The sequence below is a fragment of the Heteronotia binoei genome, chromosome 19 (assembly GCF_032191835.1).
Source record: "Heteronotia binoei isolate CCM8104 ecotype False Entrance Well chromosome 19, APGP_CSIRO_Hbin_v1, whole genome shotgun sequence".
NCBI classification, from domain to species: domain Eukaryota; kingdom Metazoa; phylum Chordata; class Lepidosauria; order Squamata; family Gekkonidae; genus Heteronotia; species Heteronotia binoei.
The window spans coordinates 6,244,921-6,261,962 of NC_083241.1; the positions used below are offsets into that span (position 1 = coordinate 6,244,921).

Sequence of the window (17,042 nt, forward strand, 5' to 3'; positions counted from 1 at the left end):
CAAAAAGATTGGACCAGGGGGTCGAATTCTATGAGCCCCAAAAGAGGGTGCCCCTATCCTTCATTATTTCCTATGGGAGGAAGGAATTGAAAAGGTGTGCCGTCCCTTTAAATGTGATGGCCAGAACTCCGTCTGGAGTTCAATGATGCTTGTCATAGCCTTGATCTTGGCTCCACCTCTAATGTCTCCTGGCTCCACCCCCAAAGTCTCCTGGCTCCACCCCCAAAGTCCCCAGATATTTCTTGAATTGGACTTGGCAACCCTAGGCTATGCGGCCCCCATACCTATTTTATGGACACTTCCCAAGTAGGATCTTGGGAGAGTACTTGGACCACCTCACTGATTTATCAGCAAACGAAATATTTTGTTTTGGGGGAAGTGATTATGAACCCATTAAATATTTTTAGTTAATCGTTCACTTGTCTTTTTATCTTGTGTCTGAGGAAATGTAAGCACATTTGTGTACCACCTGAGCCTCAATATTAGATTTACTGAAGGAAATGCTAGAAGGAGGGCTAATTTCAGGGGCAGTACAGGTTAGGAAAACGGTTTGCGGCATGAGGGAGACTGAAGCCATGCCACGTGGCCACGAAATGAACTGGGTTCTGCACACCTGGGGATGAGGGGGTGAATGCACAAGTTACACGTGACAGAAATGCAGAGTGGGGAACTCAGACGCAGCCTGTGAACTCTGTTAATGTGTGAATCAGCCTGAATGAAGTTGAATGACGTAGATCAGAGGTGCCTAAACTTGCTTAATGTAAGAGCCACATAGAATAAACATCAGATGTTTGAGAGCCACAAGGAAGGAAGGAGGGAGGGAGGGAGAGGTGGAAAGAAAGCAGCTTTAACTTGAAATGCATTCTCCAAGCTTGTGGCTTGGCTTGGAGAAGTGATTTAAAGAGACAAACGCCTTAAGAATATAAGAGAAGCCATGTTGGATCAGGCCAATGGCCCATCCAGTCCAACACTCTGTGTCACAGAAGAAGATAAGAGAAGCCCTGTTGGATCAGGCCAATGGCCCATCCAGTCCAACACTCTGAGTCACATAAGAGAAGCCCTGCTGGATCAGGCCAGTGGCCCATCCAGTCCAACACTCTGAGTCACATAAGAACATAAGAGAAGCCCTGCTGGATCAGGCCAATGGCCCATCCAGTCCAACACTCTGAGTCACATAAGAACATAAGAGAAGCCCTGCTGGATCAGGCCAATGGCCCATCCAGTCCAGCACTCTGTGTCACATAAGAACATAAGAGAAGCCATGTTGGATCAGGCCAATGGCCCATCCAGTCCAACACTCTGAGTCACATAAGAACATAAGAGAAGCCCTGCTGGATCAGGCCAATGGCCCATCCAGTCCAACACTCTGAGTCACATAAGAACATAAGAGAAGCCCTGCTGGATCAGGCCAATGGCCCCTCCAGTCCAACACTCTGTGTCACATAAGAACATAAGAGAAGCCATGTTGGATCAGGCCAATGGCCCATCCAGTCCAACACTCTGTGTCACATAAGAACATAAGAGAAGCCATGTTGGATCAGGCCAATGGCCCATCCAGTCCAACACTCTGAGTCACATAAGAACATAAGAGAAGCCATGTTGGATCAGGCCAATGGCCCCTCCAGTCCAACACTCTGTGTCACATAAGAACATAAGAGAAGCCCTGCTGGATCAGGCCAATGGCCCATCCAGTCCAACACTCTGAGTCACATAAGAACACAAGAGAAGCCACGTTGGATCAGGCCAGTGGCCCATCCAGTCCAACATTCTGTGTCACACAGTGGCCAAAAAAGAAATTCTATATATCTATATACACACTGTGGCTAATAGCCACTGATGGACCCTCTTGGTGGGGGCTTCGAGAGCCACACAGTAAGTGTGAAAGAGCCACATGTGACTCCCAAGCTACAATTTGGCCATCCCTGATATAGATGGTTTCCAAATTGTTTGGCGTTCTCAGCCTATGAAATGAATATGGTGTTTTTCTGGGGCCCCTTTCCACCTATGAGTACTTTGTTCCCCAAACGAGGGATGGTATCAAAAAAGAACAAAAGTCCAGTAGCTCCATAAAGGCTAACGAAATTTGTGTCAGCTTGGCATGGGAAGAGCTTTGGTGTTGCTCACTTCTTCAAGTATCTTAGCGGCCCACGAAAACTCCTCCCCTGCCACAAATTCTGCTTGCCTTGAAGGAGCTACTGGACTCCTGCTGTTTTCTACTGATACAAACAGGCTCGGCGACCCATCTCCATCAGTCTCCAAGGGATATTATTGAGAATCATAGATTGTGTCCAAAGTTTATTGTAGAGTTTTGCCATAACTGATCTTGTGGACTTTTCAGGTTTTGGACAACATCCTCTATTGTCTGACAGCCCAGTATCGAATGAATACTCTGTTTCTGGCCATCGTGTGGTTTACCATGGCTTTGAGGTAGGTGCCATGAGATGTCCAAAAGCTGGTTGTTATCTCAGGACTAACACAGAGGCCCGTGGCGCAGAGGGTTAAAGCTGCAGTACTGCAGTCGGAACCCTCTGCACACAACCTGAGTTCGATCCCAGCGGAAGCTGGGTTCAGGTAGCCAGCTCAGGTTGACAGCCTTCCATCCTTCCGAGGTCGGTCAAATGAGGACTCAGCTTGCTGGGTGGAAAGTGTACATGACTGGGGAAGGCATAAGAACATAAGAGAAGCCATGCTGGATCAGGCCAATGGCCCCTCCAGTCCAACACTCTGTGTCACATAAGAACATAAGAGAAGCCATGTTGGACCAGGCCAATGGCCCATCCAGTCCAACACTCTGTGTCACATAAGAACATAAGAAAAGCCCTGTTGGATCAGGCCAATGGCCCATCCAGTCCAACACTCTGTGTCACATAAGAACATAACAGAAGCCATGTTGGATCAGGCCAATGGCCCATCCAGTCCAACACTCTGTGTCACATAAGAACATAAGAAAAGCCCTGTTGGATCAGGCCAATGGCCCATCCAGTCCAACACTCTGTGTCACATAAGAACATAAGAGAAGCCATGTTGGACCAGGCCAATGGCCCATCCAGTCCAACACTCTGTGTCACATAAGAACATAAGAAAAGCCCTGTTGGATCAGGCCAATGGCCCATCCAGTCCAACACTCTGTGTCACACAGTGCCCCCCAAAATTATATATATATATATATATATATATATATATACACACACACACACACACACACATTTATATACACACTGTGGCTAATGGCCACTGATGGACCTCTGCTCCATATTTTTATCTAACCCCCTCTTGAAGCTGTCTATGCTTGTAGCTGCCACCACCTCCTGCGGCAGTGAATTCCACACGTTAATCGCCCTTTGGGTGAAGAAGTACTTCCTTTTATCCGTTTTAACCTGACTGCTCAGCAATTTCATCGAATGCCCACGAGTTCTTGTATTTTGAGAAAGGGAGAAAAGTACTTCTTTCTCTACTTTCTCCATCCCATGCATTACTTTGTAAACCTCTATCATGTCACCCCGCAGTCGACTTTTCTCCAAGCTAAAGAGCCCCAAGCGTTTTAACCTTTCTTCATAGGGAAAGTGTTCCAACCCTTTCATCATTCTAGTTGCCCTTTTCTGGACTTTTCCCAATGCTAGAATATCCTTTATGAGGTGCGGTGACTAGAATTGTACACAGTATTCCAAATGAGACTGCACCATTGATTTATACAGGGGCAAACCACCCCATAAGAAGTCTGCCGTGAAAATGTTGTGAGAGTAATATCACCCCAGAGTCGGAAACGACTGGTGCTTGCACAGGGGACTACCTTTTCCTTATCTCAGGACCAGGGGCAGATTTCGGGGAGCCCTGGGCAGAGAGTTCCTGAGGTAGCCTTCCCCTCCTCTGCCCACCACTAGGAGCTCATGCCCTCCTTCTTTCCCTCCCACCAGCATGCCACCCATTCTTGGGTTGCCTTCTAGCTCTATGTTTCTACCAGAATTCCTGCTTCAGTGTATGCTGACACCAGCCTTGAGAAGATGTTTCTTTCCACCCTGAATACGTGCTGCAGTCCAAGCTCTAACAACTTTAGAGCTATCAGGTCAATATCATGGGGATGGGACTCCAGCTGTGCTACCCCAAACAACTGCATGGGGAAGAACAATGAGAAGGGCAGTGGCGTACCAGCCACAGTCTTCAGACTGGCATCCCCTCCCAGGATCATGCCACCCCCTGCTGGCGCCAAGTCTGCAGCTTCTCTTAACTGGGCTAGCACTGTTGCAGGCCCCGGAGGGGATAGGTGTACCTCGTCTGGGGTGACAGGATGCCATGAAGCAATCTGGTAACGCCCAACCATGTGGTGCTGCCCATTGGCATCGTCACACCCTGGTGGGCCACCACGCCACACCTTGTGGCTTTTGTTGCCTACCTGGGATTGCAATAATGAGCATTGTCAGGTGACGACATACCTACAGGTGAGCAGCATTTGGCTTGATGGCTCCAAATCTGTGCTGTCAAAACATATATGTAATAGGAAAACCCTTTTGGCCTCTACTTCTGAGTAGACTCTGCTCCTAAATCATCTAAGATAAACAATATAAATGTGCACAAAAGGCACTTTAATAATCCAAAGCTTCTACCTTAAACAGACTGCAATATGAAACACAAGAATGCACGCAGGCACTTTAATATTCCAAAGCATCTATCTTAAACAGACTGCAATATGAGACACAAGAGTGCACGCAGGCACTTTAATATTCCAAAGCTTCTATCTTAAACAGACTGCAATATGAGACACAAGAGTGCACGCAGGCACTTTAATATTCCAAAGCACTTTAATATTCCAAAGCTTCTATCTTAAACAGACTGCAATATGAGACACAAGAGTGCATGCAGGCACTTTAATATTTCAAAGCTTCTATCTTAAACAGACTGCAATATGAGACACAAGAGTGCACGCAGGCACTATAATATTCCAAAGCTTCTATGATAAACAGACTGAAATATGAAACACAAGAGTACACGCAGGCACTTTAATATTCCAAAGCTTCTATCTTAAACAGACTGCAATATGAGACACAAGAGTGCACGCAGGCACTTAGACATGACCTCTGTTCTTGAACAGTCTGCACCAAAATGAATTCAAAACAGTCTGCAGAAAAATCACAGGCACTTTTAAAGTGCACGCAGGTACATTTAGAAGGTTAAGAGTCTGCTATAGACTCATAAACCAAAATCGTAACAGTCTATAATGAATTCTTTCATCCAGATTATACACAGAAATTTAAAGAAACAAGTTATCTCACTTCACAGTCCTGCTCGTTCAGCTCACTGTTTTCTCAGTGAGGTGTAGGGTAAAGAATAAGTTCAGCCACATTAAGCCAGTCCACATTAGCCAGTGTCAAACGTTTTGTTGCCTTTTTCAAGACTGATGGCTTTTAAGTGGAATCAAAAAATCCTCTCTTCCTCACAAGGCCCCAGCTCATTCTTTGTAAGAACGGAGTGGGTTCTCAAAATCTGTGCTGCCTGACATCTTTCAGGATAGTTGACCACCCTTCTCTGTGCTACAATCTCCTTAAAATAAGGATGTGTGGAACTTCCCTGCGAAATCCAGTCGATCTTCTTAAAACTTCTTTTCTTTCTTCCTGTGAAACTGAATGCTTCTTCGGATATGAGCAGGAACCTCCATTTTTGGGCGTGTGTGGTGTGTGTGAATTCAGGGCACCATGGAAGGCTCAAGCTTTGCTTTGCTTCTGTTGGAATTACTCAAATGTTTCAGCTGAGCAACAACCACGCTCTCCTGGGAATTTTGCTTGGGGTAATAAGATGCCTCCCTATGCCTTCCCCAGCATGCCAGCAGAGCCCTGAACAGCCCTGCTGGAGCTCCGCTCCTGTGCACTCCTGGTTTTACCATATTAACCAAATTATCTCTGATAGCAAAACAGAAATGAGTTCTGCAAGACCTGGAGAAGTATGGCGGCAGGATGAGGCCGAGCAACCATGAGACAATGGGAGAACTGGGACATGGGTGGAAGGGAAGAATGTTGGCTGAGTCACTACAGCACTTCTGCAGGGAAAAACAGACATGACTTAGGGTAGCTCTGAGAATCACCAGAAACTCAATGGCGAAACCAGAGAGTTCCCAGCAATTCCTAGAGCTCCCTGATGTCACTTCTGGGTTTTTCTCGGAAGTGATATAGCAACGCAGTCAACATCAGTATTCAGAAATAGTCCCACAGGCCATATTTGTTGGCCGGGCAACCCTAGGCCTAACAATCAGCTTCGCTTTCTTGTATGGAAGTCATAAGGTATTTTTGAGATACCATGAGAAGGACCAGAGCTCCCTTAAAAAGGACCAGAGCTCTCTCCTGTCCCCCCAGTCCAGTACAACCTCTTCTGTTTCTTCCACAGTTATTATGGCCTTATTGTCTGGTTCCCAGACATGATACGGTATTACCAAGAAGAGGCGTATAAATCACGTGAGAAGAACTTCCTTCACGAGGAAGTGAAGCATTTCACCTTCAACTTCACCCTGGAGAACCAGGTGCACAAGAACGGGACATACTTCAATGACAAGTGAGTGCTTCCGTCCGACTGCAACCTTGTATGCAGCTTTGAGTTGATAGCCACATATGCGAGGGGTCATGTGCTAATCATGTGCTAATCCCAGTTGTGGCAGCATTCTTTGTTTCCACAGTGTGTGTTTTGGAGCACTAGAAAATGCTCCCAAAGGTGGGAGGGAGGTCAGTCCGTGACTGGCTTGTATGTTACTTTTCTTGTGCAAACAGTCCCTCGCTGGTGAGAATCCCAGTGTGACTTTGTGAGCCGGTTTCCCCTTTTCCTCACAACCTGGTTTATTTAAGTGGTTTCCACCCTGCCTGTCTACAGTGCCAAAGGGGCTCAGTGGTTATCATTTAAAATCTTGTAAGTACACCACACACACGGTCAATAGTGTGGCCAGAAGCCTGTGAAACACAGATATTATGCCCCTAAGTCTACGGTGGGATGGGGAGAGTCAGCAATCACATGTAAATCCTTCTGATAAGAGAGCCAGTTTGGTGTCATGGTTAAGTGTGTGGACTTTTATCTGGGAGAACCAGGTTTGATTCCCCCCCTCCTCCACTTGTAGCTGCTGGAATGGCCTTGGGTCAGCCAGAGCTCTCTTATCTGGGAGAACCGGGTTTGATTCCCCACTCCTCCACTTGCAGCTGCTGGAATGGCCTTGGGTCAGCCAGAGCTCTCTTATCTGGGAGAACCGGGTTTGATTCCTCACTCCTCCACCTGCAGCTGCTGGAATGGCCTTGGGTCAGCCAGGGCTCTCTTATCTGGGAGAACCGGGTTTGATTCCCCACTCCTCCACTTGCACCTGCTGGAATGGCCTTGGGTCAGCCGGAGCTCTCTTATCTGGGAGAACCGGGTTTGATTCCCCACTCCTCCACTTGCAGCTGCTGGAATGGCCTTGGGTCAGCCAGAGCTCTCTTATCTGGGAGAACCGGGTTTGATTCCCCACTCCTCCACTTGCAGCTGCTGGAATGGCCTTGGGTCAGCCAGAGCTCTCTTATCTGGGAGAACCGGGTTGGATTCCCCACTCCTCCACTTGCAGCTGCTGGAATGGCCTTGGGTCAGCCAGAGCTCTCTTATCTGGGAGAACCGGGTTTGATTCCCCACTCCTCCACTTGCAGCTGCTGGAATGGCCTTGAGTCAGCCAGAGCTCTCACAGAGCTGTCCTTGAAAAAGCAGCTTCTGTCAGAGCTCTCTCAGGCCCACCCACCTCACAGGTGTCTGTTGTGTGTGTGTGTGTGTGGGGGGGGAGGTAAAGGAGATTGTGACCTGCTCTAAGACTCTCAGATTCAAAGTATAGGGTGGGATATAAATCCAATATCTTTTTCTTCTTGATATGCACATGTTTCTGAACCATGTTCAGCAACATGTTCTTGCTATGTTGTCTGAACCAGGGATATGGGCATATATTACTTGTGTGTGCAGCTTCAGTCTTTGTGAGCGACTGCTTGATTTTCTGGTGCGTGTGGGGGGGTCTGCTTTGCATCTACTGAAGCTGTACAAACATGCAAAAGGGATGTATTCTCCTGTTCAGACAACATATTGCTTATTCGCAGCGTCACCATCAGCATGAATGTAATCTCTGAAAAGGACTGTTTAATCCAGAGGCATCAAACATGTGGCCCATGAGCCGAATCAGGCCCCCTGGAGGGCTCCTATCAGGCCCCCAAGCAACTGGCTCTTGTCTGCTTCCTTCTCCCTCTCTCTTGCTTCCTTCTGCCTCACAGCCTGCTTTGCCAGGCTTCCTCAATCGCACAGGAGCTTCAGAGGAAAACCTCTGTTTTCTCCATTGGCTGAGGCTCCTCCCTTGTGGAGGGAGGCAGAGCTTGCTTTGATACTGACCGCAATATTGCAAGAGTGCTAATAAGAATGTTTTATTTTAGGGTTGTTGTTTGTTAAATAAATCTTTGTGTTTGTCTGTGTCCTTTATAAAGTTTATATCTCTGCTATCTGGCATTACATTTTATGATACACCCAGCCCGGCCCAACAAGGTTGAAGGAGCTGAGCATGTTTAGCCTGGAGAGGAGGCGGCTGAGAGGTGATAGGATCACCATCTTCAAGTACTTGAAGGGCTGTCCTATAGAGGAGGGTGTGGAATTGTTGTCTGTGGCCCCAGGAGGTAGGACTAGAATTAATGGGTTGAAATGAAACCAAGAGAATTTCCGTCTCAACATTAGGAAGAACTTCCTGACCGTTAGAGCAGTTCCTCAGTGGAACTGACTCCCTCGGGAGGTGGTGGGCTCTCCTTCCTTGCAGGTTTTTAAACAGAGGCTAGATGGCCATCTGACAGCAATGCGGATCCTGTGAATTTAGGGGGAGGTGTTTATGAGTTTCCTTCATTGTGCAGGGGATTGGACTAGATGACCCTGGAGGTCCCTTCCAACTCTAGGATTCTATGATTCTAAGGTCTCATTTATGTCAGATCCAGCCCTCATAACAAATGAGTTCAACACCCCTGGTTTAATTAGTTGTCTTCCAAGGCGACGTTCCAATCTATGAAAGATAAAAATAAGAAGCCTTTGTGAGTGCGAATGTTGTCTTCCTTGCACTGCAAAGCTCCTGTAAACCTCGTATAGAAGAGGAATCCAAACCTAAATATATGACTGTTGATCAACTCCATTTCTTCCTAATGGTTTTTCCCCCCTCTTCCCTCTGTGGGTATACTGACATCTAGTGACTCTATGAAGGAGGTGGCTCCTTTGTTCTGTGTCGCTGATTCTGGCCCTTCTGGCGTTGCAGGTTCATGAAAATGAAATTCAAGGATGTGACGTTTGAGGACTCCCTGTTTGAGGAATGCTATTTTGAAGACGTGACCTCCAGTGAGACCTTCTTCAAGGAGTGCACCTTCATCTCCACCATCTTTTATAACACAGGTCGGTGGGAGGAGTGTATTTGCGTTTGCCAGGGCTTTCTTTTTAGCAGGAATTCCTTTGCATATTAGGCCATATACCCCTGATGTAGCCAATTCTCCAGAAGCTTACAGGGCTCTTTGTATAGGGCCTACTGTAAGCTCCAGGAGGATGGGCTACATCAGGAGTGTGTGGCCCAGGGGTGGAATTCTAGCATGAGCTCCTTTGCATATTAGGCCACACACCCCTGATGCAGCCAATCCTCCAAGAGCTTACAGGGCTGTTAGTACAGGGCCTACTGTAAGCTCGCGGAGGGTTGGCTACATCAGGGGTGTGTGGCCTAATATGCAAAGGAGTTCCTGCTACAAAAAAAAGAAGGTCCCGTGTGTTTTCACTTTGGGCAGAAGGTGGAGGTGAAGCTGATGCGGGAAGAGAAAAAAGGGGCTGGGGAAAAGATAGCTTTTTTGTTTCTCAGCGTGAAGCTGTTGTCCCAGATACTGAGGAACATATGTGCCTGTAAGTCTTTTTATTTGCAAGAGAAGACCTCTATTTCCTGGCCCATGTCCCTGAGCACTCACTTCGTGCGTGTGTCCATTTAGCATTTCATTAATATGAAATTCTACAATTGTCATTTTTCAAGTCTGGGAATCTAGTAATTAATTCTCTCTCTGAGTATGAGTACATATCAGAGGCAATGCATCCTTTTATGTATATGTGCATACAGTGATGCTCATGAAGCTGTGGTTTCACATGTTTCAATTAGTGAGTTTCCCTTTGCTCCCAGGGCAACAGTATTCTGCTACATATTTTGTTTTTCTCGTATACTTTTAAACAAAATAATAGCTTCATTCTCCAAGCATCTGCTTTAATTTTTGTTTATTTATGTATTTATGTCATTTGCATCCTACCTTTCTCCTCAGTGGGGAGTTTCTGGTGGTTCTGGTGTAGTTGTTAAGTGCCCGGACTCTTATCTGAGAAAACCGAGTTTGATTCCCCACTCCTCCACTTGCACCTGCTGGAATGGCCTTGGATTAGCCATAACTCTGTCAGAGCTGTTCTGCTCAAGAGCAGTTCTCTCAGAGCTCCCTCTGCCCCACCTACCTCACAGGGTGTCTATTGTGGGAAGAGGAAGGGAAGGAGACTGGAAGCCACTCTTAGATTCCTTCAGGTAGTGAAGGGCAGGGTATACATCCAATCGCCTCCTCCTTCTCTTCTTCTTCTCATTCTTTCTTCTTCCTTCTTCTTCCTTCCTCTTCCTCTAGAGCTAACCTATGCCGCTTCTGGGTTTTCCTGTAAATATGTAGAGAACTTACAGGTGTTTTGTCGCAGCCTCCAACCAGATCTTATAAGGAGGAGATCATTTTCAGTGCCCTCACCAAGGCTGTCGTTCTAGTCCCCGCGATTCTCTAGGGGAAGCCGTAGCATTTAAAGCAGTTATGGAGTCAATGTGCAGCTGTAATATAGGCTGCTATCACACACACACACTAAATAATGCACTTTCAATCAGTGCACTTTCCAGCTGGATTTTGCCAGTTCACACGGTAAAATTCAGTTGGAAAGTGGATTGAAAGTGCATTCTTTCGGCTGCACTCGGACTGGCAGCTTGCAGTAGCAGCCTCCCAGCCTAGAAAAAAGCTGGCACAGTTTGAGGCGCCCTGGGGTGCTCAGATGGCACATGCCCGGCTGCTGAGAGAGGCACAGGCCATGCACGCCCTGGTTGCACTGCTCAAGCACATGGCAGACTCTTCCCTGGTGTGCCTGGCCGTTCAAACTGCCAGAAAAGGCAACAGGGAAGAACTTCCCAGTGGTTTTTTGAAGCAGACGGGAGACTTTGGGAGATGAGGTGTGGACGAGTGCATGGTGGAGCCTGGATGTGTGCATATGAATGCATTGTTTTAATCCAGGTGTGGGGCTGTACCGTCCCAAATCGCCCATCTGAACGCAGCCTTCGTGTGTGTGATGTAGGGTTGCCAAGTCCAATTCAAGAAATATCTGGGGACTTTGGGGGTGGAGCCAGGAGACATTGGGGCGGAGCCAGGAACAAGGGTGTGACAAGCATAACTGAACTCAAAGGGAGTTCTGGCCATCACATTTAAAGGGACAGCACACTTTTTAAAATGTCTTCCTTCCATAGGAAATAATGAAGGATAGGGGCACCTTCTTTTGGGGCTCATAGAATTGGACCCCCTGGTCCAATCGTTTTGAAACTTGGGGGGCACTTTGGGGAGAGGCACTAGATACTATACAGAAAATTTGGTGCCTCTACCTCAAAAAATAACTCCCCCAGAGCCCCCAAAACCTCCAGATCAATTTCCCATTATACCTTATGAGAAACGATTTCCATAGGGAATAATGAAGACGTTTCCCTCTCCACGCACACACACACACACGCACCCCTTCTCGCAAATCTGATGTAGGGGATTGCCCTCTCTACTCACCAGCCAGCTTATTTCAGGCACAGAAAGTTGAAGCCTTTCACCACTTCCGGAGGTGCAAAGGCACATGGTCCTTTGGGGCGGGGCAGGAAGCAGCCTGGGAAAGCTCCGGCTGCTGCAATAGAGCTGGGTGGGAAGGGGAGGGGCAAAGAGAAGCTGCTGCAATTGAGGTGAGAAGGGAAGGGAAGGGAGGAGGAGAAGCATTGGGGATCGGTGGGAACGGGAGAGAAGAAGCTGCTGGGATTGGGGCTGGGTGGGAAGAGCTGCCATTCCCCCCGCTTTCTGAATTTTTGGCCAGCGGGGGTAGGAGGCTCCAAATCGGGGGTCCCCTGCCCAGGCGGGGGATTTGGGAAGCCTAGTGTGATGGCAGCCATAGATATACCTGGCTGTCTCTTTCCCCCTCAGATCTCTACGAGCATAAATTCATCGACTGCAAATTTGTCAACACCACCTTCCTGGACCAGAAGGAGGGCTGCCACCTGGACTTCGAGGAAGACAACGACTTCCTAATTTACCTGGTCAGCTTCCTGGGCAGCCTCTCGGTGCTGCCGGGGAACATCATCTCGGCTCTGCTGATGGACAAGATAGGCAGGATCAAGATGATTGGTGAGTGGGCAGCGCTGGGGGCAGATAGATATGGGAGAGCACATAAGGAGGCTGTTAAGGTGGAGTGGAAATGGTGGTTGCTAAGTCCCCTGTGTCCTCTGGCGGGGGACTTTCTTTAGGGGAAAGTCCTAATGGTACAAGAGGTATCCTAGAGTTTTGCCCTCCCAAATTGATAGAGCGTCCAGGAAAACCATAGAGTTTTTTAACCCTGCTTGCTTCCCGGAGGCTGTTAAGGTGGAGTGGAAATGGTAGGGTTGCTAAGTCCCCTGTGTCCTCTGGCGGGGGACTTTCTTTAGGGGAAAGTCCTAATCGTACAATAGGTACCATAGAGTTTTGCCCTTCCAAATTGCTAGAGCGTTCAGGAAAACCATCAAGTTTTCCTGGAAACGCCGTGCGTAATGTCGCCAGTGCAATGATATCACCCGCAAATGACGTCATTGCACTAGTGATGTTGGGGGAGGTTCCCCCCACTGATCCAATGTGGGCCGGTAGGTTGGGAACCTCCAGGGTGGGAGAACCCCCGCCCAGCCTGGGGGCTTGGCAACCCTAGGGACTGGAGTGGCCTTCTTGGTTCTGCGCTGTTTCTGAAGGCAGGCTGGGGAGAGAATGCTTGCGTGCCCCAAGAATGCTGCAGGACCAGACCAGAAGCCCGGCACTTCCATTTCCAGGGGCCCACCAGATGCCTCAGGGAAGCAAAGCACAGAGACAAGAGTTTTCCCTCACTTCTGCTCTTTGGGGACTAGCTTTTGAGCCCAGTAACACCTTAGGGTTTTGGAGTGTGAGCTTTCACACGTACTCCGAAAACCTTGTTGGTCTCTCAAGTGCTTAAATCTAGTTCAGGGGTGTCAAATGTCTGGCCTGCAGGCCACACACAGCCCACCCAGGGCTTTAATCAGGCCCCTGGTTCTCTTTTCTCCCCCTCCCCCACTTCATGTCCTCACCCTTTGAAGCTCAGAGGCTGCTGAAGTTGCCTGCTCTTTCTGCCTTGTCTGGCTGCGGCAGAGAACAAGCTGCAAAGAAAATGCAGAGTGGATTTTCCATTAAGGTCTCTGTGCCCAGATAGACCTTAAGAGAAAATCCATTCCATGTTTTCCTTCCAGGCAAGGAAGGTCAACAATACATCGCAAGTCTAATCTGAAAATGGCCCCCACTAAATGGTTTGGAATCTACCCCATACCACCCATAAAAGTTCAATCAATCAATCAATCAATCAATCAATCAATCAATCACCTTTTATTTGTATCCCGCCCTCCCCGCCGAAGCAGGCTCAGGGCAGCTAACAACAAAATTCAATATACATTGTACAGTACAACATTTTAAACTACAATTAATTAAAATCTATTAAAATTCTAAAAACAATAAAATTAATATTTTGTGCTATTACCTAGATGGCGAACTTACTTAGCAGTTGTAATCATTGAAGGCCATTCGAAACAAGATGGTCTTGCAGGCCCTGCGGAATTGTTCAAAGTCCCGCAGGGCCCGCATTTCTTCTGAAGTTGATTCCATAATTGTGGAGCCATAACAGAGAAAGCTCGGGTACGGGTTCTCAATGGGAGGCCAGAGAAGGACCTGCTGGAGCTGAACAGCCTAAACCAAACTGATGAAACCGGACAATATTTAGGCCTAAATGGTATCTCTTCCTCGCACCACCGGAATCTATAGCTAGTCTCATCTCTGTTCTCCTGAACGGTGTCTCAGACTCACCTCCCTTCTGTGTCTCCCTCTGTCCCCAGGCGGTTCCATGCTGATCTCCGCAGTCTGCTGCTTCTTCCTGTTCTTTGGCAACAGCGAGTCAGCCATGATCGGCTGGCAGTGTCTTTTCTGCAGTACCAGCATCGCTGCCTGGAACGCCTTGGACGTGATCACCGTGGAGCTGTACCCCACGCATAAACGGTGACTCTTCTCAGGGTCCTCTCTCGGGGATAAGGGGATTAGGGTTGCCAGGTCTGACTCGAAGAAATATCTGGGGACTTTGGGGGTGGAGCCAGGGGACTTTGGGGGTGGAGCCGGGAGGAAGGGTGTGATAAGCATGATTGAACTCCAAAGGGAGTTCTGGCCATCACATTTAAAGGGACTGCGCTGCTTTTAAATGCCTTCCCTCCAGATTAACAGAAGAAGAAGACTGCAGGTTTATACCTTGCCCTTCTCTCTGAATCAGAGACTCAGAGCGGCTCACAATCTCCTTTATCTTCTCCCCCCACAACAGACACCCTGTGAGTGGGTGGGTGAGGCTGAGAGGGCTCTCACAGCAGCTACCCTTTTAAGGACAACTCCAATGAGAGCTCCGGCTGACCCAAGGCCATTCCAGCAGCTGTAGGAGTGGGGAATCCAACCCGGTTCTCCCAGATAAGAGAGCTATGGCTGACCCAAGGCTATTCCAGCAGCTGCAAGTGGAGGAGTGGGGAATCAAACCTGGTTCTCCTAGATAAGAAAGCTATGGCTGACCCAAGGCCATTCCAGCAGCTGCAAGTGGAGGAGGGGGGAATCAAACCTGGTTCTCCCAGATAAGAGCGCTCTGGCTGACCCAAGGCCATTCCAGCAGCTGCAAGTGGAGGAGTGGGGAATCAAACCCCGTTCTCCCAGATAAGAGTCTGCACACTTAACCACTACACCAAACTGACTCTCCCTGCATGCTGTTGACCTCCAGTCTCTCATTTTTCTTTCCCCCTCTGCAGAGCCACTGCCTTCGGCATCCTGAACGGCCTGTGCAAAGTTGGAGCCATCTTGGGGAACTCTATCTTCGCCTCCTTTGTGGGCATCACCAAAGTGGTCCCCATCCTTCTGGCCTCCTCCGCTCTGGTTGCGGGAGGTCTCCTCGCCCTGCGGTTGCCGGAAACCCGCGACCAGGTCCTGATGTGAGCAGCTTGAGGGGGAAATGACCACGATGGCGGCAGAACAAATGCCACGAGGAGAAAGTCAAATATTCCCCACCGATCCGTCCAATGCCGGCACCTCAGATTTTCGGCAATGGGGAGCAGAGGGAGCGGTAGCCCACTGTGATAGCATTACCCCTTTAGTTCTAGGACTGCTGAGCTACGCTGACAGAGTCCCCCTCACTCAAAAACACACTCCCAAACACACCCGCCTGAGCTTAGCTCATTTGCTTTGAAGCTACCCCTCGCAAGACAACAGAGCCCCATCTTGGCTGCCAAACGCGTGCGAACATCTAAGGCCCAAACTGAGATCATGCGACATCGTGATTCTGCATGTCTGTGTATTTGTGTACATTTTAGAACAGTGAGGCTGGTCAGAAGGCCTCCTTACGGAGTTTGACTTGTCTTCGCGTTCCTGTCGCTTTCTGGGTAATTAGCAAAATGCTCGTTCCCCGCCAATCAGGTGTGGAGAAAGTTTGCAAACCGCTTGTGTGTTTCAGGGGCGAAGCTACCCTTTTGAGTAACGCTCAATCCCTGGCTAGACATTTGCTGGTGGTTAGGGCTTCCATTTTGAGAACTTGACTCTCCGCATAGCCTGTTTTCCTCCTGAGGAAAGAATAGTCTCTACCATGGATTGGACTTCTGCGTCTAAAAAAAGCACTCAAAAGAAGCTATTTCCTTTCGGAAAATCTTGGCCCTCGTTTGCTTTATTTTTAAACCACTCCTTGGAATTAACTTCCCATGTCATTTTCGTGCTCTCGTTTATCATTCAGAATAGAAATGTTCAGACCACTCATGGTGACTGCAAAGGGAACAGCATCAAATCCGAGCGCAAACCATCACACCTGACAGTATTTCAAATGCATCGCTCTGGGACTTTTTCCAGCGGGAAGGGTTTTTTGTGTGTCTCGGTCAAACTCGTTTCATTCAATGGGTATCAAATGATTTCAAAAACCAAATATGTACATACTCTGCATTGTAAATAGGGGACGGGAAGTAGAATTTGGGCTCAAGTGTAGAATACGGTAACTGCAGGAATTAATTTACCAGCATTATAGCCATACTAATTAATGAAAATGTTTTTTGAGTTGCTGATAGATTTGGGTCTTCTCTGGTGCGCTACAAAGCACAGTTTGGGGAAGTGCCATTTCAGTCGTCCTTTGGTCAGCTGACAAAGGTAATTGTACAGTATAAACTGAAGTCACTTCCTCACCAAGGGAATGGAACATTTCCTATTCCGTAAAACCCAGGAACTCTCAAAGATTGCCGGGGTCTCGGCGAGGCAGTTTAGACTCGCTTGCTCCTGATATAGTCCGTGCTTGGTTGTGTTTTTGGAAGGTGATGACAGAACGATCCGCTCCTTTTATTATGTGGGAGCACAGAGGACATGAAATGCCAATGCTGTTGGAAGGTGTTCGAGAGTGCTCAGATGCGTGTGGGTAACGCAAAAAAACATTTGAACTCTTTGGCATTGCAATTTTGCCAGCGGGGCAAAAGAGATCTGGAGGCATTTCTGGATGCTTTTAAGGAGGTCTGTTCCACCGGGGACACGAACGCAGTCCTTCGACTCCGGACGGAGAAGCGATTCAAAGCCAGTTGGAGGAAAGTCGGCTGTGGAGGATTTTCCTTCACTAAGATGATTTCATTTTAAAAAACAAAACAGCAGGAAAACGAGCCATCTGCAAGGAGCAGCCATATGAAAAAAAAAATCATCTCTCGCGCTGTTATGAGCCTTTTAGGCACACACTGCACT

At 48.1% G+C, this 17,042-nt stretch overlaps 1 protein-coding gene across 1 annotated transcript in view; it reads left to right on the forward strand.

Moving 5' to 3' along the window:
* SV2B (synaptic vesicle glycoprotein 2B) overlaps positions 1-15,328 on the forward strand; it is a 40,763-nt gene extending 25,435 nt beyond the window's left edge. Inside the window, exons 7-12 of the mRNA XM_060260260.1 lie at positions 2,339-2,427; positions 6,373-6,537; positions 9,263-9,396; positions 12,213-12,413; positions 14,150-14,309; positions 15,092-15,328. Coding sequence (XP_060116243.1) covers positions 2,339-2,427; positions 6,373-6,537; positions 9,263-9,396; positions 12,213-12,413; positions 14,150-14,309; positions 15,092-15,275 — 933 coding nt within the window. The 3' untranslated portion in view covers positions 15,276-15,328. The remainder of the gene's footprint in view (positions 1-2,338; positions 2,428-6,372; positions 6,538-9,262; positions 9,397-12,212; positions 12,414-14,149; positions 14,310-15,091) is intronic.
* Positions 15,329-17,042: the final 1,714 nt, after the last annotated feature.